A 15,972-nucleotide genomic window follows, 5' to 3' on the forward strand; every position below is an offset into this window, starting at 1 on the left:
GGTTCTAGGATTGCCATCCTAGAACCAGGAAAGTTTCCAGGCAGCAACAGCAGCTGCAATTCCAAAACCATCATCTCGATTTCCACTCTGTCCAAAGCCTTGGTGGAATCCTGAGTACCAAGCAGCCAAAAAAAGATCAAGACAGAGCATGAGGTTCATTTCAATTAACAGTTATCAGTCTGTCATTCTGGGCAGCTGTCTTTGCAAGGTATTTGAGAATGCTTTTCAATTATGACCAGTGCCTATTTATATGAGCTACTTTCATTCATACAATGGTATTAGTGACATGACGCTTCTGTGAATCAACTGATGTGCAGTTTGTGTGAACTGTTTGTTTACCACATCTCTTGTTTTGCTGTAAATTTACTATAATCTGTTAATAACTTATTTTTTTATTGTTGTTGATAATGGCAAATAAAATTCAAAGTAAGGGTGCTGTTGCATCTAGAGAAAAGAAGACGCATAAACCTGTTACATTACATAAGATTAAAATTATTAAATTTAGTGATAGTGGTGTATCAAACACTGAGAGAGACTGCAGGCTAAACACACATTTCACTATTGTTGTTATAGTTGTTTAAAACAAAGATAAGGTTTTCAGTGAAGTGAAAAGTGCTATACCAATTAATGCTACAATTATCCATGAACATGACAATCTTATTGCTGAAATAGAAAAACTTTTAATGGTGTATATTGATGACCAGACTGGTTGGCATGTTCCCTGAAGTGGTTCAGAATAACATTTGTTTGTGAAAATTATTCTAAATTTTTCATTTGTGTATCTGATATAAATAAAGCTTTATGTCTCAGTACACATATGACTGCTTAAAAACATTATTAAACCATTACATACATCTACGTGTGTGTGGGGGGGAGGGGGGGGGAGGTATATTCACAAAAATGCATAGAACCCACCTTTTGGATATGTATGTTGCCATTAATTACAGGCCACTTCTTTGAGTGGTTTCCAGTGTTTTTTTACTGAGGTCTCATCAATGGAAGAAATCATGAGGTAAATTGTTACTGAAGTTGTGTTTCGTGTATGGTATATTACCATATTATAAAATACTGTAGATGAGAGATATTTATAGCATGTTTTCACTTGGTCAGAAAGTAAATTATACTTGATAAGAAATTATATTCTCATTGTTATTCCTTACATGCAAAGCTTTGTTTTGCTCATGCTTAGGTTAAGCATCTTTATGATTTAATATGGTGATATTCACTTTTTGCTACTTGATTATGGGAAATATGACTTCTGCAATGATTTAGCTTTCAGTATCTCCGCAGGAGTAGCTCCCACCGATGAGACCTTAGTAAAGGTCAAACTGGTTTGGGTGGTGACCTTTCTCATAATGCATCGATATACATGTCCAAAAGGGTTGTTTTTTCTGCATAATGGAATACTGAGGTAATTTCATGTGAGATCAACAATTTCCATATAGAAGTAACCTAGTCATGAAGATACCTCACTCTCAAACTTTTTTTTGCTCATACATAGGTAAAGCATTAAAACAAGAATATCATTCCTTGTCATATACAATTTGTACATGTTATTTATTTAGTTACTATGAGGATACTGATATACTTTAGTGAAAGCTCAGCAGATGTTAGATTATGGTCACTGTAGTTGTTTTAGTTAGTATGAATAACCTGCTGTATATGTAACTGTTCAAATGATTAAGTATTAATCAGAAATAATAACACATTATTAATATTTATTTAAAAACTTTTATTTTTCTGTAGTATGACAAGTTTCCGAAACTTGACTCATCATTTTATGGAAGGAATGCAGTAAGTTGACTTACATTCCATATGTGTGTGTGTGTGTGTGTGTGTGTATATATATATAGTTTTTTTTTATCTTTATATGCATAATTATATATTATCATGATCATCATTAGTTCTTGGAGTGTACCTTAAAGCAGTACTATATAAGATATGAGATTTCCTAATTTGTTGCTGTCAATAATTTTCTTCCAGATTAGTCTATTTTTTCATCTCTATATGATCAGCTGTTATATTTGTTTTCTATGACACCAATTGATAATTTTCTCAATTTTGGCCTTTGTATCTTATTCTGCCATATTTGCTTCAGACACTTGATTTGTTAATCTTTCAAGTTCCATTCTGCTGAAGTGACCATTTCACTCTAGATTAGCTTTATTTTCATTTTTTTCCATATTAATTCCATATTACTCTGTCTTGAGAATAGGAGTGCCATTATTTATCATGCACTCTGTAATTTTCCTTTGAAACTGAAACTAGAATAGAGAGCATCAGTTGATTAGAGAAAAAATAAACAGCAATTACAGACTTAACAAATGAACCTAAAAAGGCTTCATTTGGTAGAACTTATATATAAAAGGATACATTTTTTCTATTTCAGTATGGCAAATGAAGTTTATGCATGAAACTGAAAAGTTTTGAAAGTAATGGTAACATATAGGTAATAGTACTATTTGTATTATGTCTGGGTGTCAATGAACTCACAAAACTCATTACTGGAGACCAAACTCTCTCTACAGCCACAGCGCATATCATACCACATTTAGTATTCTTGCACTTATCATCCATTTCAGCAATGAATTCCATTCATTTCTCACTCTTAATGCAAAAAAAGTTCTAAAATTGAGAATTAGTTTTGGATATGGTAATAGTTTTCTTGTAGTTATTTTGGACCTTGATATAAACAGAAGTGGAAGATGGAGATTTTGATAAAACACCCAATATGATCATTCTTTTGGAAAACACCTAGGTTAAGTTCTCATCATGACATGCAGTATCTTTATGTGGATTTTTTATAGTTGGAGGTGACTCTGCTACCTCCATATCTCATATGGAGATAGCAAAGTTTTCCTTCCAGAAACTCAGGTTTTTTCTCCTTGCAAAAAAGGCAAATTAGCCAGAAGAACACAAATATTAATAATAATGTGGTGAAGTATGTATAAAAAGGTATAGGCAGACTGTAAATAATGTAGTGAAGTGTAGATGGTGGATCATGTAATGTAGTTTGCCTTCTGCAGTGAATCTTGTTACTAGTTAGTATTTGTCTGGCAAGAACCATGTGAAACTTTTTAGAAAGAACAATATTTAATTACTAGTTTCATTCATGTCATATACATCTTCAAACTGAATACAAAAAAAAAAAAAAGGTATTAACAGAGAGATTTCTAAATTAATAACTGTTATACTTTTAATTAACATAAGCAAGATGTTGAATATAGCATTGAGATGTTAGATGCATGGCTCATTGTTGCGATGCACTGTGTAACTTCTCTCAGAGCCTGCTTCATTAATATGGAGGTTTTTGATATATGCTGACCAATGCTGATTTAAGATGAGGCCTTGGTTTTTATTACATTAGGTTGAACATTGTATCATTTTGCTGGCCTCTTTAAATCTGCAAACATAGTTGTTGAATTCTATGTTTGGCATTTTTGTGAGTTGCCAAAGTACTCCATGTCTTTTTTTGATGGTGCAAAATGCCAATCCTGACTTGTGTGCCTTCTTCATTTCTTTGACATGTTCTCTGGGAGCAGATTTTTCCAAATTGACTCATCTGGCCAACATAACAGATACCACATGGACAGAAAATTTTCAGAGGAGGTTGAGGTTGCTTCACCAATCTTAGTAGCAACATGAAAGCTACTTGTAAACTGTATTGCTTAAGTATTTTTACTATTTTACCTGTAACATTTTTTTTATGTAGGATAAAGAAATGGCACCTCTGTAGTTGTCTTGCTGCTGTATATCCACTGGAATACATGATGGTTTAAGATATTATTAATGATTTTAAGATTATATCCATTTTTAAGGAGTATCTTTATGATATCCAATTTCTTTTTATCCTTTGTTGTCATCACTAGAAATTGTCAAGGCCCTTTCTTTGAGTGTTTTGATCATACCTCATTTTTGGGTAAGATGATGATGTGACATAACTTATAGATATCTTTTTGTTTTGAGTTTTTTCTATAGACTTCAAATGAAAGATTGCCCTAATTTTCTGGTAAAATTAGAACATATAGGAATCGAAGTGATCTATCTTTTTTTGACTTCTAATTCGAATTGGATTTTGTACTTTAAGTTGTTGAGGAATTCTGTAAAGTTGTGAAGTTTCTTCAGAGTCTGGCCAAATTATGAAACTGTCATAGACATATTTAAGCCACAGTCTTTTTTTAATATAGTACATATCAATGGCTGTTTGTTCAAATAATTCTGTAGATATTTTCCAAATGCAGTGAAATGGATACACCCATAGCTAAGCCTTCCTGTTCATAATAGAGGTCTTGAAACCTGAAGAAAGTGTTTTCTAAGCAATGCTTGAATGTTGACAGTATCTAGTGGAAACATTTCTTCTGTGATTTCTTCTCTTGGGACTTTACTCTCTGGAGCTGTGAGGTGTCATGCAGTAATAGTATTGATTATAATTTTGATGTGTTAATCTTTAACTCATATGAGATAGCCTCATATGCTTTCATGCTGTGCCTTTCGAATTCAGGATCATGATTGTTCCAAAGAACTTGTGCTGTTACATTTTTGAAACCAATCTATGATTTTTCTTTTTAGTCATTATTCTTTCAGGTGATTGATCTACATTTAAGTCTGCTTCACAGAAATACTTTCTATACCTTTACATTTGAAAGATTTAAAATTTATGGCATAAATTTTTAAAGCATTGACAATTCTTGTCTATTGTCTTCACATGTTGCTTCATTCATTCTAATATTTTATGAAGTGATGATTAACAGACCTTTTTTTTTTTGCTTGAAATGATTTTTCTTCTTGGCCTTTTATTTAATAACACAGATACTAATTGTCAACTATACTTTCCTATTAAAAAAGAAATAAAAAAAATGTAACCTCAGAAGCATATATAGAGAACTTTCTTATCTCCTCAGATTAATTAATTGTTCAACGATATTTCTGCAATACAATATGCTAGCAAACCGTCCTGTGGGAAGTAAACGGAATAACTTACTTCACTGTAAGTCTCTGGAGCAAGCAGATTTTAGTTTCAAGTCAACACCAAGGTCTATCAGAATCCTTTGGTAGATATGAATTTATCACTGGTTAATTTAATTTGCTTTCTGTGAACTCAAATTCAGTTAAGACTAATTTTCATTGCTTATGTTGACATTAGATTCCAACTCAGATGAAAAGTTGCATTAAGTTATTCTGGTCGTCAAGGTTTAGTTGGATGAAGTCCAAACCCACAGGCATTATGTTTGTGTTTAGTATTTTTTATGCAAAAAAAAAGAACCTGTTCTGTTGTAAGTAATGGAATGTCCAACATGTTGCATAATCTGTTCCAAATGTGCAGGCAAGAGGGCAATTGTGGAATGCATGTTCTGATTGGTAACAGATGTCACAGATTGGATCTCTGATATTAAAGTACTTCCATTTGATGATATTGACCAGAAGATTGCCATATGCAATTCTCCAAGCATGATCCCACCTGTTAAGGTATCCTTGGAACTTCAGTAAGTTATGAAACAAAGTAGTGTTGTCAGTACCCAACTGTGGAAGTTCATGGTGAAAGAGGTTAAAGATTTCTTTATACCAAATTTTATTTTTATTAATGGAAAGAATGTCAATGCCAGAAAGTTGTAGCAATCTTAGAGTTAAGCACAAAATGTTGTAATATTCAGGAACAATCACAGCTGTTGGATCTTTATAATCATTTACTCCAAACAGGGGAAGATGAAAAACCCAGATAGTACCAGAGAAGGTCTGTACATGTGTGATTGGCCTGCAGCATTTTATGGATTTTTGTAACCGTATTGCTTAAATAGCAGAATTTTAAGACTGGAAGCACAAAGTTTTCATGCTTCAACCATCAAAGAGGTTGAAGAAATTCCTTTTTAATTTCCTGTTATTGGTTGGACCAAAAAAATTTCATGAGCTTACTATATAATTGCTTTTCTTGAGCTTCTGTAGTGTCTGTAATATTTATTATTATTATTATTACTACCCCAAGACCTCATGGAGTCAAAGACTCATCTGGGAGGTCCTTATGTATAACTGAGCAGGGAAGATTATGAAAAGTTGAAAGTAGCCTGATTTTCCATTCTTCTAAGGTTTTGATGTTTTCGTATATCAGTTCTTAAATTGGTAATATTGAGTAAGTGGAGAAGGAAATTTCAAGTATAGTGAGGGATTCTCTCTTAGGAATTCTTGGAGGCATTCAAAAGGAATGCCTCCAAGATCCCACTTTCCAAAAACTTTTAATTTTGTCTTGTTTGCATTAGCTGTTAATCCACTGATCTTGCTGAATTTTTCCAAAATACCAAAAAAAGATGTATATGTAATCATTATCCCTCAAAGTGCCTACTACATCATCGGCATATGCTAATAACTTATATTCTTTCATAGTTGAAGGAACTGTTATTCCTGCGCAACACATGTATTGTCAACTTCCTGCAAGAAAAGTTCACGAACCAATGCAAAGAGTAATGGACTAAGAGGGCTACCTTGCTTGGCTCCTTTTTGAATAAGTTCTTTTTGCATAAGGAACCTATGCAATTTTGCATAAGGTCCTTTAATAATGGATAACAGCTTTTTACCTGCACCAATTTGCTGGAGGATATGGAAGAGAAAGGGATGCCATACATTATTGAATGCTTGAGTAAGGTCTACTGATAGCACTCATTGGCTGTTTTGTTTTTTCATATTAACTAAGTGGAGTAGAATATACTCTGCTTAGTATAACTAGTAGAGATACAAGGTTGAATTAATGCAGAAGTCATATTTCTCTTATTCAAGTAGTGAAAAGGTGTGTCATTGTTTGAAATACTCTGAATCAGATCAGAGATAGTTATATGAACTCATTCCACTTCGTTAGAAGTGGAATATTATGGCAATTAATGTGAAGTTCTCAGCCTCTATATACAAGTAGCCTGAAGTCTTGAAGATACTTCACATGCAAATTTTATTTGCTTACACTTGTAAGTTTAGCAAGTTTAATTTAACTTCTAACCAAGTGGGAAAAAACTTCCTATAAATCCTAGCAAGGAATCCATTGCTGTTTAGTCCTTGTCCCTCCGATTTCACGAAACTTAAAGCACCAACCATGAAAAGTCAAGCAAAGAGAAATAGATTGCATGTAGATAAAGTCAAACTTTCTGAAACTTTCCAGATACACTTCACAAATATACAGCATCTTAATTCCACCTCAGTGAAACTTTTTCACATTTCTGTAAACCAATTGTACTTTTCTTAACAAAAACTTAAATTTCAGCTTTTTTTTCAAGCATCACTGACCTTAGTTTTTCCTAGTTACACTCTTTGACTTTCTTGTCTCAAAGGTGGTATTTATACACCATTTTGCTCTGTATACCATGTTAGAGTTTCCAACTTAGAACTTCCTCTATTCGATTTTCTGTGACTGAAAAGCTTGGCCCTATTCTATCAGATTCATTTGTCGGCTTTGCTTCTAGTAAAGTAACCAGCCATTCTAAACTTTATTCCCTTTCTTTAAATTCTGATTTTCTCCAGATTCAATTTTCCAATGGAGGTTCATCTTTTTGGAGATTTAATGTTTACAACTCCAACTGGCTTTCCTTTTCCAACTGCACAGATCAAGCAGGTAAGAGACTGTAAGTGTGAGGAATGAATAGAGGTAGTTTATGCAAGAGCATTGAGCCTGCATCAATAAACTTTGTAGGAACCGTGAAGTCAAGCATCTTGAAGGATGGAAGGAATGGGGAAGGAACAGAAACAAGTTATTTTGCTTATATATGAATTCAAGAAGTATTCTTTCATTTGTAAATAAATAAATTAGAAGATTGTATGACTCCATTGGTCCCCAAATTGTCAGGGTCAGTGAAACATGGCTGATGAAAGATAATTACTGGTAGGAATTGAGTATAGTGAATATAGTATATATTATCTGATGGGACAAAAAAGGACGAGGTGGCAGTGATAGCAGAAAAGGGATGTTCTGTTTGAGCAGAAAAAGTAGAAAGCAGTGATGATGATGGACTTTAAAGTTTTTTGGAAGCAAGAAGTAGCATACAGAGTGAAGACAACTAATTTCTAGTTGCTTTAGAGTTCATTACTTAGCATCTAGTTGGAAGGAGCAAGATATATGGGCAAACAATATTGTGCCCAGTTGACAAGATTGATCACAGGCAGGTGCATTTCACTAAAGAAAAAGTGATATATGGACAAGTTCTGAAAACAAATGAGAGACCTAACATAGTATGAAAAATTATAGAGATTGTTGAATAGCACTCACGAGTTAATTCAACATTTGAAAATGGCAGATCACATGTATTTTTAGAGACAGTAGAATACACAAGGGATACGAAATTCAACCCCCGTGTATAACAAGAGTTACCTGTACTGTTCATACTTCTTGCCTGTGCCTTGCACTGCTCATGAGCTTGTTAATCGTCTTTTTATATTCCTTTCATAGCATTTTTTATTTTAGCATCTTCTGCTTATGATACTTATTCTCCTAATTGTAAGTAAGCAATCTTTTCCTTAAGTTTCCAATAATACCATAGTACTGCTCCAAAAATTTTTAAGTTTTTCATAACCATATGAAGTTCAACATACTCTTTTTAACCAAATATTGTATATGCTTGGCACTTTCGCAGGCCAGCAGTGCTTGATTACTCTCTCTTTCTCTTCAGTTACTACGTTAAATGATGGGCAGTAGATGCCATTGATGGTAGTAGTGTCGTAATTGGAGAATTGAGTGGTAGTGGAGAGGATGAGATGTATTTAGCAAACTAGAGTGGTGTGCCCTCCCACAATGAGTCCTTTGACTCCCTGGAGGTGTCACGTAATAATAATAATAATAAATGTCTATTGACAAAAAATCCTCTAATATTATCACCAAATCCAATACATGTCCTTCCATCATATGCCTTTTAGATAATAATCTCTTAGTAGCTGTATAAGTTCCATTTCATTACCCTCATATGTCCTTTCCTTCGTCCATTTGTCCACATTTAAAATCCTCCATGATAATTATCACATGTATTTTTAAAGACAGTAGAATACACAAAGGATACGAATTAGATAGATAAATCAAACTGGGCAGGAACTGCCAAAAAGGGGATAATTAGCATGAGGAATACAAGATGAAGAACAGGAAAGTGGTTGGTTTATTAAAGAATGAAAAATTGGATTATGAAAAGAGATTAGTAGAACTATCATAGCAAAATTTTAGAGAATTCTATAGTTAAATATCTAATAGAAAGAAGGGGTAAATATGAAAAATGACTTTAGTTGTTGGAGGATACCTGAATAATAATGCTGTGGAAATTTAGAAAACACTTCGGTAGCCTTTTTTTCAGGTAATTGGCAATGCAATGATTAATACAGAGATAGCAGAATAAGTGAAACTGCAAGTGAATGAATAATAACTGTTATATTTATATATATAACAGTTATATTTATAACTGTTATATAAATAAATATTAAGTAAATTTGGTTTGCAAACTTCTTTTAATAGTTCATGATGATAAAATTCTGCATAGTATTATTTCAGATATGATTAGTTATTTTTATGTAATTAAATAAACTTAATATTACTAAGTTAGTAGGACTGAAGAAAATATTGCTAAGCATTTTGAATGAATATGGGAAGGAACTGACAGTGCCTTTCACTAGGTTGTTTAATAAGTCTTGCAACTGCCAAGAAGAGCAGAAAAGAAAGATAGCACCACGGTCTTTCTTTTTTTTCTGCTTATTAGACTGCATACAAAAACTGTTTGCTAATCTTAGTTGTTACCTTATCAAGTCAACAAATTATTATTATTATTATTTGTCACCTCCAGGAAGTCCAAAGACTCATCGAGGGAGGGCACCTACTCTACAACTCTGTTTCCACCATTCATAATCCACCAACTGACTGCAACTACACCAACCATTATCTTGGTTATTACTTTATCAAGTTACCAAATTATCTTAGTTGCTATCTTATCTTTATTGGAGTATTTCAAAGTAATTAATGATGGTGAAATACCATGATTAATTAGATGGTATTTCACCACGAGTTTTGAGAGAATGTGCTAAAGAACTGACAGCTCTTTTGACCTGGCTTTTCAATGAAAGTCTGGCTATGGGAAAGGTGCTCAGGGAATGGAAGGAAGGTGAGATAGTGCCATTGTATAAGGGCAGAAGCAGACTGGAAGTGTCTAATTATAGGCCAGGTTTGTGTGTCATCAGTAGTTAAGATCTTGGAAAAATTAGTGAGGGACTGTATACAGCAGTGGGCAGATGAGGATAATGTTATCTGTGAGAGTCAACATGGATTTGTGAAGGAGGTGCTCTTGTTTTAGTAATATGCTAGCCTTTTATAATAAAGTTACAAGAGCAGTAGATGAGCGAAAGGCATATACTGCCATTTTCTTGGATTTAGCAAAGGCATTTGACAGGGTGCCACATGATAAGCTGATATTTAAGTTACAGCACATGGGTTTGGATGTCAGGTTGGTCAACTGAATCAGGATTGGCTGTCCGATAGGTATCAGAGAGTTATGTATGGTGGGGCATTTTCAAGGAGGCAGACGGTTACAAGTGGGGTCCCACAGGGCTCAGTACTGGGACCTATATTGTTTAACCTTTATATCAACGACATTGTCAGTGGATTGCAAGGGGATATTCAGTTGTTTGCGGATGATGTGAAGCTGGGAAGGGTTATTAGTAATAGTGCAGATGTGATAGCCCTGCAAGAGGATTTGAATAAGCTAGACAGATGGGCTAATGAATGGGGGTGTCAGTTTAATGCAGCAAAATATAAGGTCTTGAGGTTTGGGACATATCGATGGGATGCTGCATACTCTATTGGAGGAGATATACTGGAGGAAGTAGGGGAGACAAGAGATCTGGGGTTAATGATTGATAGAAATCTGAAATTTAGGGGACATATTGCAAAGGTGGTGAAGGTAACATAGAGGATTGCTGCAATAATGAGAAGGATGCTGACCTGCAGAGATAAAAGAGTTATCATTCCGTTGTATAAGAACCTGATCCGACCACACTTAGACTATTGTTTTTAGATTTGGTCCCCAGGATTTGAAGGGGGATAAATTAACTGTGAAAAGGGTACAAAGGTAGATAACAAAGATGGTTTTACGACTGTACAATGTTAGTTATGAGGATCGGCTGAGGGAATGTGAACTGCAGAGTTTAGTGGATAGAAGAAGGATAGGTGATATGATTGAGACATTTAAACTATTGAGAGGTGATTACAGGGTTGACACCAGGGCGTTCTTTCGCTTGGTTGAACAGCGGGAAGGAGTGATGACAAGAGGCCATCCCTGGACGTTATGAAAGGAAACTGTGAGCAAGAGGGTGAGGAGTGGTTTCTTTGCATGGACGGTGGTTGAACCATGGAATACATTGCCTGAAAAAGTGGTTAGAGCGAGAACAGTCGATGAGTTTAAGGAGTGGTATGATAGATTTTGGGTTTCCTAGGAGGGACCTTCCATGATGAGTCTTGATAGACTTTGTGTTTCCTAGGAAACACAAAGTCTATCAAGACTCATCATGGAGGCCTGAATAATAATAATAATAATCTTAACAATAAAGTAATGCCTAAATTCGACAGAAGTGATGTATGCACTTAATTTTTGAAGTGCCATTTGGTTGGAGAGTGGCTGATAGTGGAATTCATTGTCTGAGCATGTAGTGAATGCAGAAACCATCAATAAGTTTAAGGCATAGTTTGATATGTATGTGTTTGATAATAGCAAGGACCCTCCCACAATGAATCTTTTTGACTACTTTTTTTTTTTTAATGTGAATCCTGCACACTAAAGGTCATAAATGTATTATACATTTTTAATAATGTACATGAACTAAAGGTTAGATAATCTGGAAATATTGCTCTACAGACCAGACAATACTTTTCCAAAGCAGGGTGATGGTGATCTCTGGAGACAGAAATCATCTCCTACGTAATAGACTTTCACAGACATCCTTGACATTGTGAGATTTTGACATGTAGCCTGTTGGTTGGAGAGTGGAGATGATATCCACTAAGCTAACCAAGCCAGTACTGAAAATCCAGCAATGTGTCTTATATGTGAATCCTACCCACAAAATTTTGTAAACCTGTCATGGATTTATTATTGTCCATAGATTGAAGGTATATTTTTGGCAAGGAATTGATTAACAAATAGGTATCAACAAGTTGCTATTGGTGAAGGAAATAGTTGTTAAATGATGTGAGTGTCTCAGAGTCTGTGTTTGCAACCATCGCAGTTTAACTCTATATTAATGATATTCCATGTGGTTTGAAGAAAGATATTCAGTTTTGCAGATGATAATAGAGTAGAAAATTTCAGAAGAATATGAATACACTGATACTTTAGGCATATTCCAGGTTATCATTTCATTCCAGTCCAGTGAACACTGTCGTACTTTGGGCAGATGTTGTTAAAGATGCTGAAAAATTATATCCTTGGTTTAATCCTTTATGCAGGTGTCAGCAAACATAATTTAAGCATGAAGTATCTTCATGACTAGGCTACTACTAATATCTAGAGGCTAATGTGTTCACATCACTTGCCTTAATTATAGTATAACCAAGTGAAAAAACTTTCAAGATGTTATTGGTATTTAGAATTACAGCAAGCAACTAAGACTATGAGACTACTGGGTTATTTCTGTAAATTGTATGTATTCTTCTGGAAAATTTGATGTTTAGCAGGATGAAAAACTTGAATTTCCATGAGAAAATACTCTGCCACCTCCATGTGACTTTGGCCAGAGGAGAAGAAATGGAGTGTAATGATTATAACGGTGGAATAGCACAGCAGGATGTGGAAGTAAAAAGGTGAATACACAGAATATTGCTGCACTTATGAGAAGGATACTATCATTACAAAGAAGTGGTAGGACTGGCAGACATTGCTTTGGACACTTCATCTCATTACAGGAGAATGAAATGGAACAAAAGATGACAAACTTAGAAAATTAAGATGAAAACTTAAAACATAGGCCTAGCAGAACCTGCCATTGCAACTAAATATAGTTTTTTAAAGAAAACTTAACTTTTACATAAAAGTAGATTTTATATATATATATATATATATATATATATATATATTATTATTATTATTATAATTACGGCTATTTAGCCTGCTTCAGTTTAGGAGTGCCCCTGTTTAAATGTTATTGGCTATTTACTCATGGATTCTTAGGGCATTGTAGATGTAAATTTATCAAAAAGTATATGTAGCATAAGAATTAGGAATTTACACATACCTTTTTCGGGGTGTTGCGGCTTTTCCTCTTTCTGCGATGTCGAAAAACTACTGAGTGTGTGTGTGGGGGGGTGTAGGCAATTTGGGAGAATTAAGTTAGAAAATCCCGGGTTTTTTTTCGTAATATATATAAACATATATATTATATTATATAGGGTGGAGGAAAAGGTGAAAGGGTTGATTTTTTTAAAATAGGGAGGGGGGGGGTTGACATGGTGGTTAACATGGGAGTTTTCCCAGAAATAATATACACACATATATATATATATATATATATATAATAAATTTAGTTTATTCCTTTATCCAAGTGTAAGCAAACAAAGTTCGCTCCTGAAGTATCTTCAGTACTGAGGCAACTCGTGGTAAAGGTGGACCAAGCTCTCATCACTCCTTGTCTTAGTCACTCCATAATGCAAAGCACATCTCCTTGCGGACATGTATAATGCTATGCATTAACGGAAGGGCCACTTCCCAGACCGGTTTCGACCTTTATTGAGGTCTCGTCGGTGGGAGACAGACCCAGAGGTGGTGATACCAAGGTGGAAGCAATGGAGAACTCATATTTACCTATATGAGTTGCCAAAAGATGTCTCACCTTATTATTAAATTACTCTGGATATTATGGGAGATACTAAGATAAGGAGTGATGAGAGCTTGGTCCACCTTTACCCCGAGTTGCCTCAGTCCTGAAGATACTTCAGGCGCAAACTTTGTTTACATTTGGATAAAGGATTAAACTAAATTTATTCTAGTCTAACCAAGCGGAAAAAAACTTCCAACATCTTTCTCTAAATCCAGAGTAATTTAATAATAAGGTGAGACACCTTTTGGCAACTCGTATAGGTAAATGACTTCTCCATTGCTTCCACCTTGGTATTACCACCTCTGCGTCTGGCTCCCACTGAAGAGACCTCAATAAAGATCGAAACCGGTCTGGGCAGTGGCCCTTCCCTTAATGCATAGCATTATACATGTCTGCAAGGAGATGTGCTTTGCATTATGGGAGATACTAAGACAAGGAGTGATGAGAGCTTGGTCCACCTTTACCACGAGTTGCCTCAGTTCTGAAGATACTTCAGGTGCAAACTTTGTTTGCTTATACTTGGATAAAGGATTAAACTAAATTTATTCTAGTATAACCAAGTGGAAAAAACTTCCAACATTGTTATTAATCATTTTATGCAAATTCCTCATTATTATATTATTGTAATTTTTTTAATAATTGGGAATTTACTGACCATCAGTTGTCCTATTCATGTGGCACATTTTGAAACCGATTCATTTATTGCAATTTTATTTTATTTTTAATATTATTATTTTAAATAACATAGCAGAAAAAAAAACATTTAGAAACCACCAACATTTTAAATCATAACAAAACAATAACAAGCAACCTAACTAAACACAAATTAACAGTGATGAAATCACTAAAGTCAAATCCGAACATCGTAATAACCAGAGCAGATAAAGGAAGTGCCACCGTTATTTTAAACCGAACTACTTATGTGAAAAAAAAAGAATCTGCTGGTCTCAGACAGTAACACATACCAATAAGTTAACTATAACCCAACCAGTAGAATAAAAAAACAACAACAGAGAATCTACTTAAGTCAATTACCACATGGCCCTAAGATACGGTCAAAAAACTATTTCCGTACTAAGCTCGTCCTGCGAGAATTTACGGGCTACCGAAAATTCACAAAGAAAACACACCGCTAAGGCTTATAGTCGAAGGGATAGATAGCCCGACTTATCACTTAGCCAAAAAATTAGCGGCATCACTCGAGTTGGTAGGTCATTCCCCCTCCTATATCAAAACCACACAACACTTCATAAACATCATCAAAGACATTACATTAGAAAAAGATGATCTATTAGTCAGTTTTGACGTCTCAGCCCTCTTTACGAGTGTCCCAATCAATGACACAAACCTTCTTTTACAGAACAAATTTCCTCCAGATATCACGGCGCTCTTTATGCATGTATTACGATCTGGTTATTTCGTATGGCAAAACGCTTTCTACCTACAAAAAGAAGGCACAGCCATGGGCTCGCCATTATACCCCCCCCCCCATTGCTAACTTTTATATGGAACATTTTGAACAATTTGCTTTAGGTTCCTCCCCTTTAAAACCCAAAGTCTGGCTTAGATACATTGACGATGTTTTTGCAATCTGGTCTCATGGACACTAGACACATTTCTTAGCCACCTTAACAAGCAACACAAACGTATACAGTTTACAATTGAGATGGAAAAACATAACTCACTGCCGTTTCTAGATTCACTTGTCACACATCTTCCTTCAGGCAATCTTTCCTTCACTGTTCCGGAAACCGACACATACTGGCCAATATATACACATATACTCCTACCACCACCCAACACAAAAACTAGGCTTCGTTAATACTCTAAAAAGCATGACTTTGAAGATTTGCTCCAATGAACAAATGCTGAAAGACGAATTTAAAGTTATCAGCAATACTTTTCTAAAAAAAAAAAAAAAATAGTTATTTCCAAAACTATTAACAAAATTCTCTACAAGACCTCAATAAAAAAACAAAGATAAACAGACTACAACAAAACTATAACCATTCCTTACATTAAAGGGACATCAGATAAAATAAACACAATACTACAAAAATACAACCTCAAAGCCACCTTTAAACCTCCTGCAAAATTAAAAAAGCTTACTCAACTCATCCAAAGACCCACTCTCTCCACTGGCCCACCCTGGAGTATACCGTA

At 34.7% G+C, this 15,972-nt stretch overlaps 1 protein-coding gene across 1 annotated transcript in view; it reads left to right on the forward strand.

Annotated features, from left to right (window-relative positions):
- The window catches only part of LOC150107152 (uncharacterized), an 868,219-nt gene that overhangs the window by 703,911 nt on the left and 148,336 nt on the right, over positions 1 to 15,972 (forward strand). The window contains exon 10 of the mRNA XM_090391665.1: positions 1,747 to 1,794. Within this exon, the coding sequence (XP_090247791.1) occupies positions 1,747 to 1,794 (48 nt within the window). The remainder of the gene's footprint in view (positions 1 to 1,746; positions 1,795 to 15,972) is intronic.

The sequence above is a fragment of the Typopeltis vanoorti genome, chromosome 4 (assembly GCF_054136105.1).
Source record: "Typopeltis vanoorti isolate ZY-2024b chromosome 4, IOZ_Tvanoo_1.0, whole genome shotgun sequence".
NCBI lineage: Eukaryota > Metazoa > Arthropoda > Arachnida > Uropygi > Thelyphonidae > Typopeltis > Typopeltis vanoorti.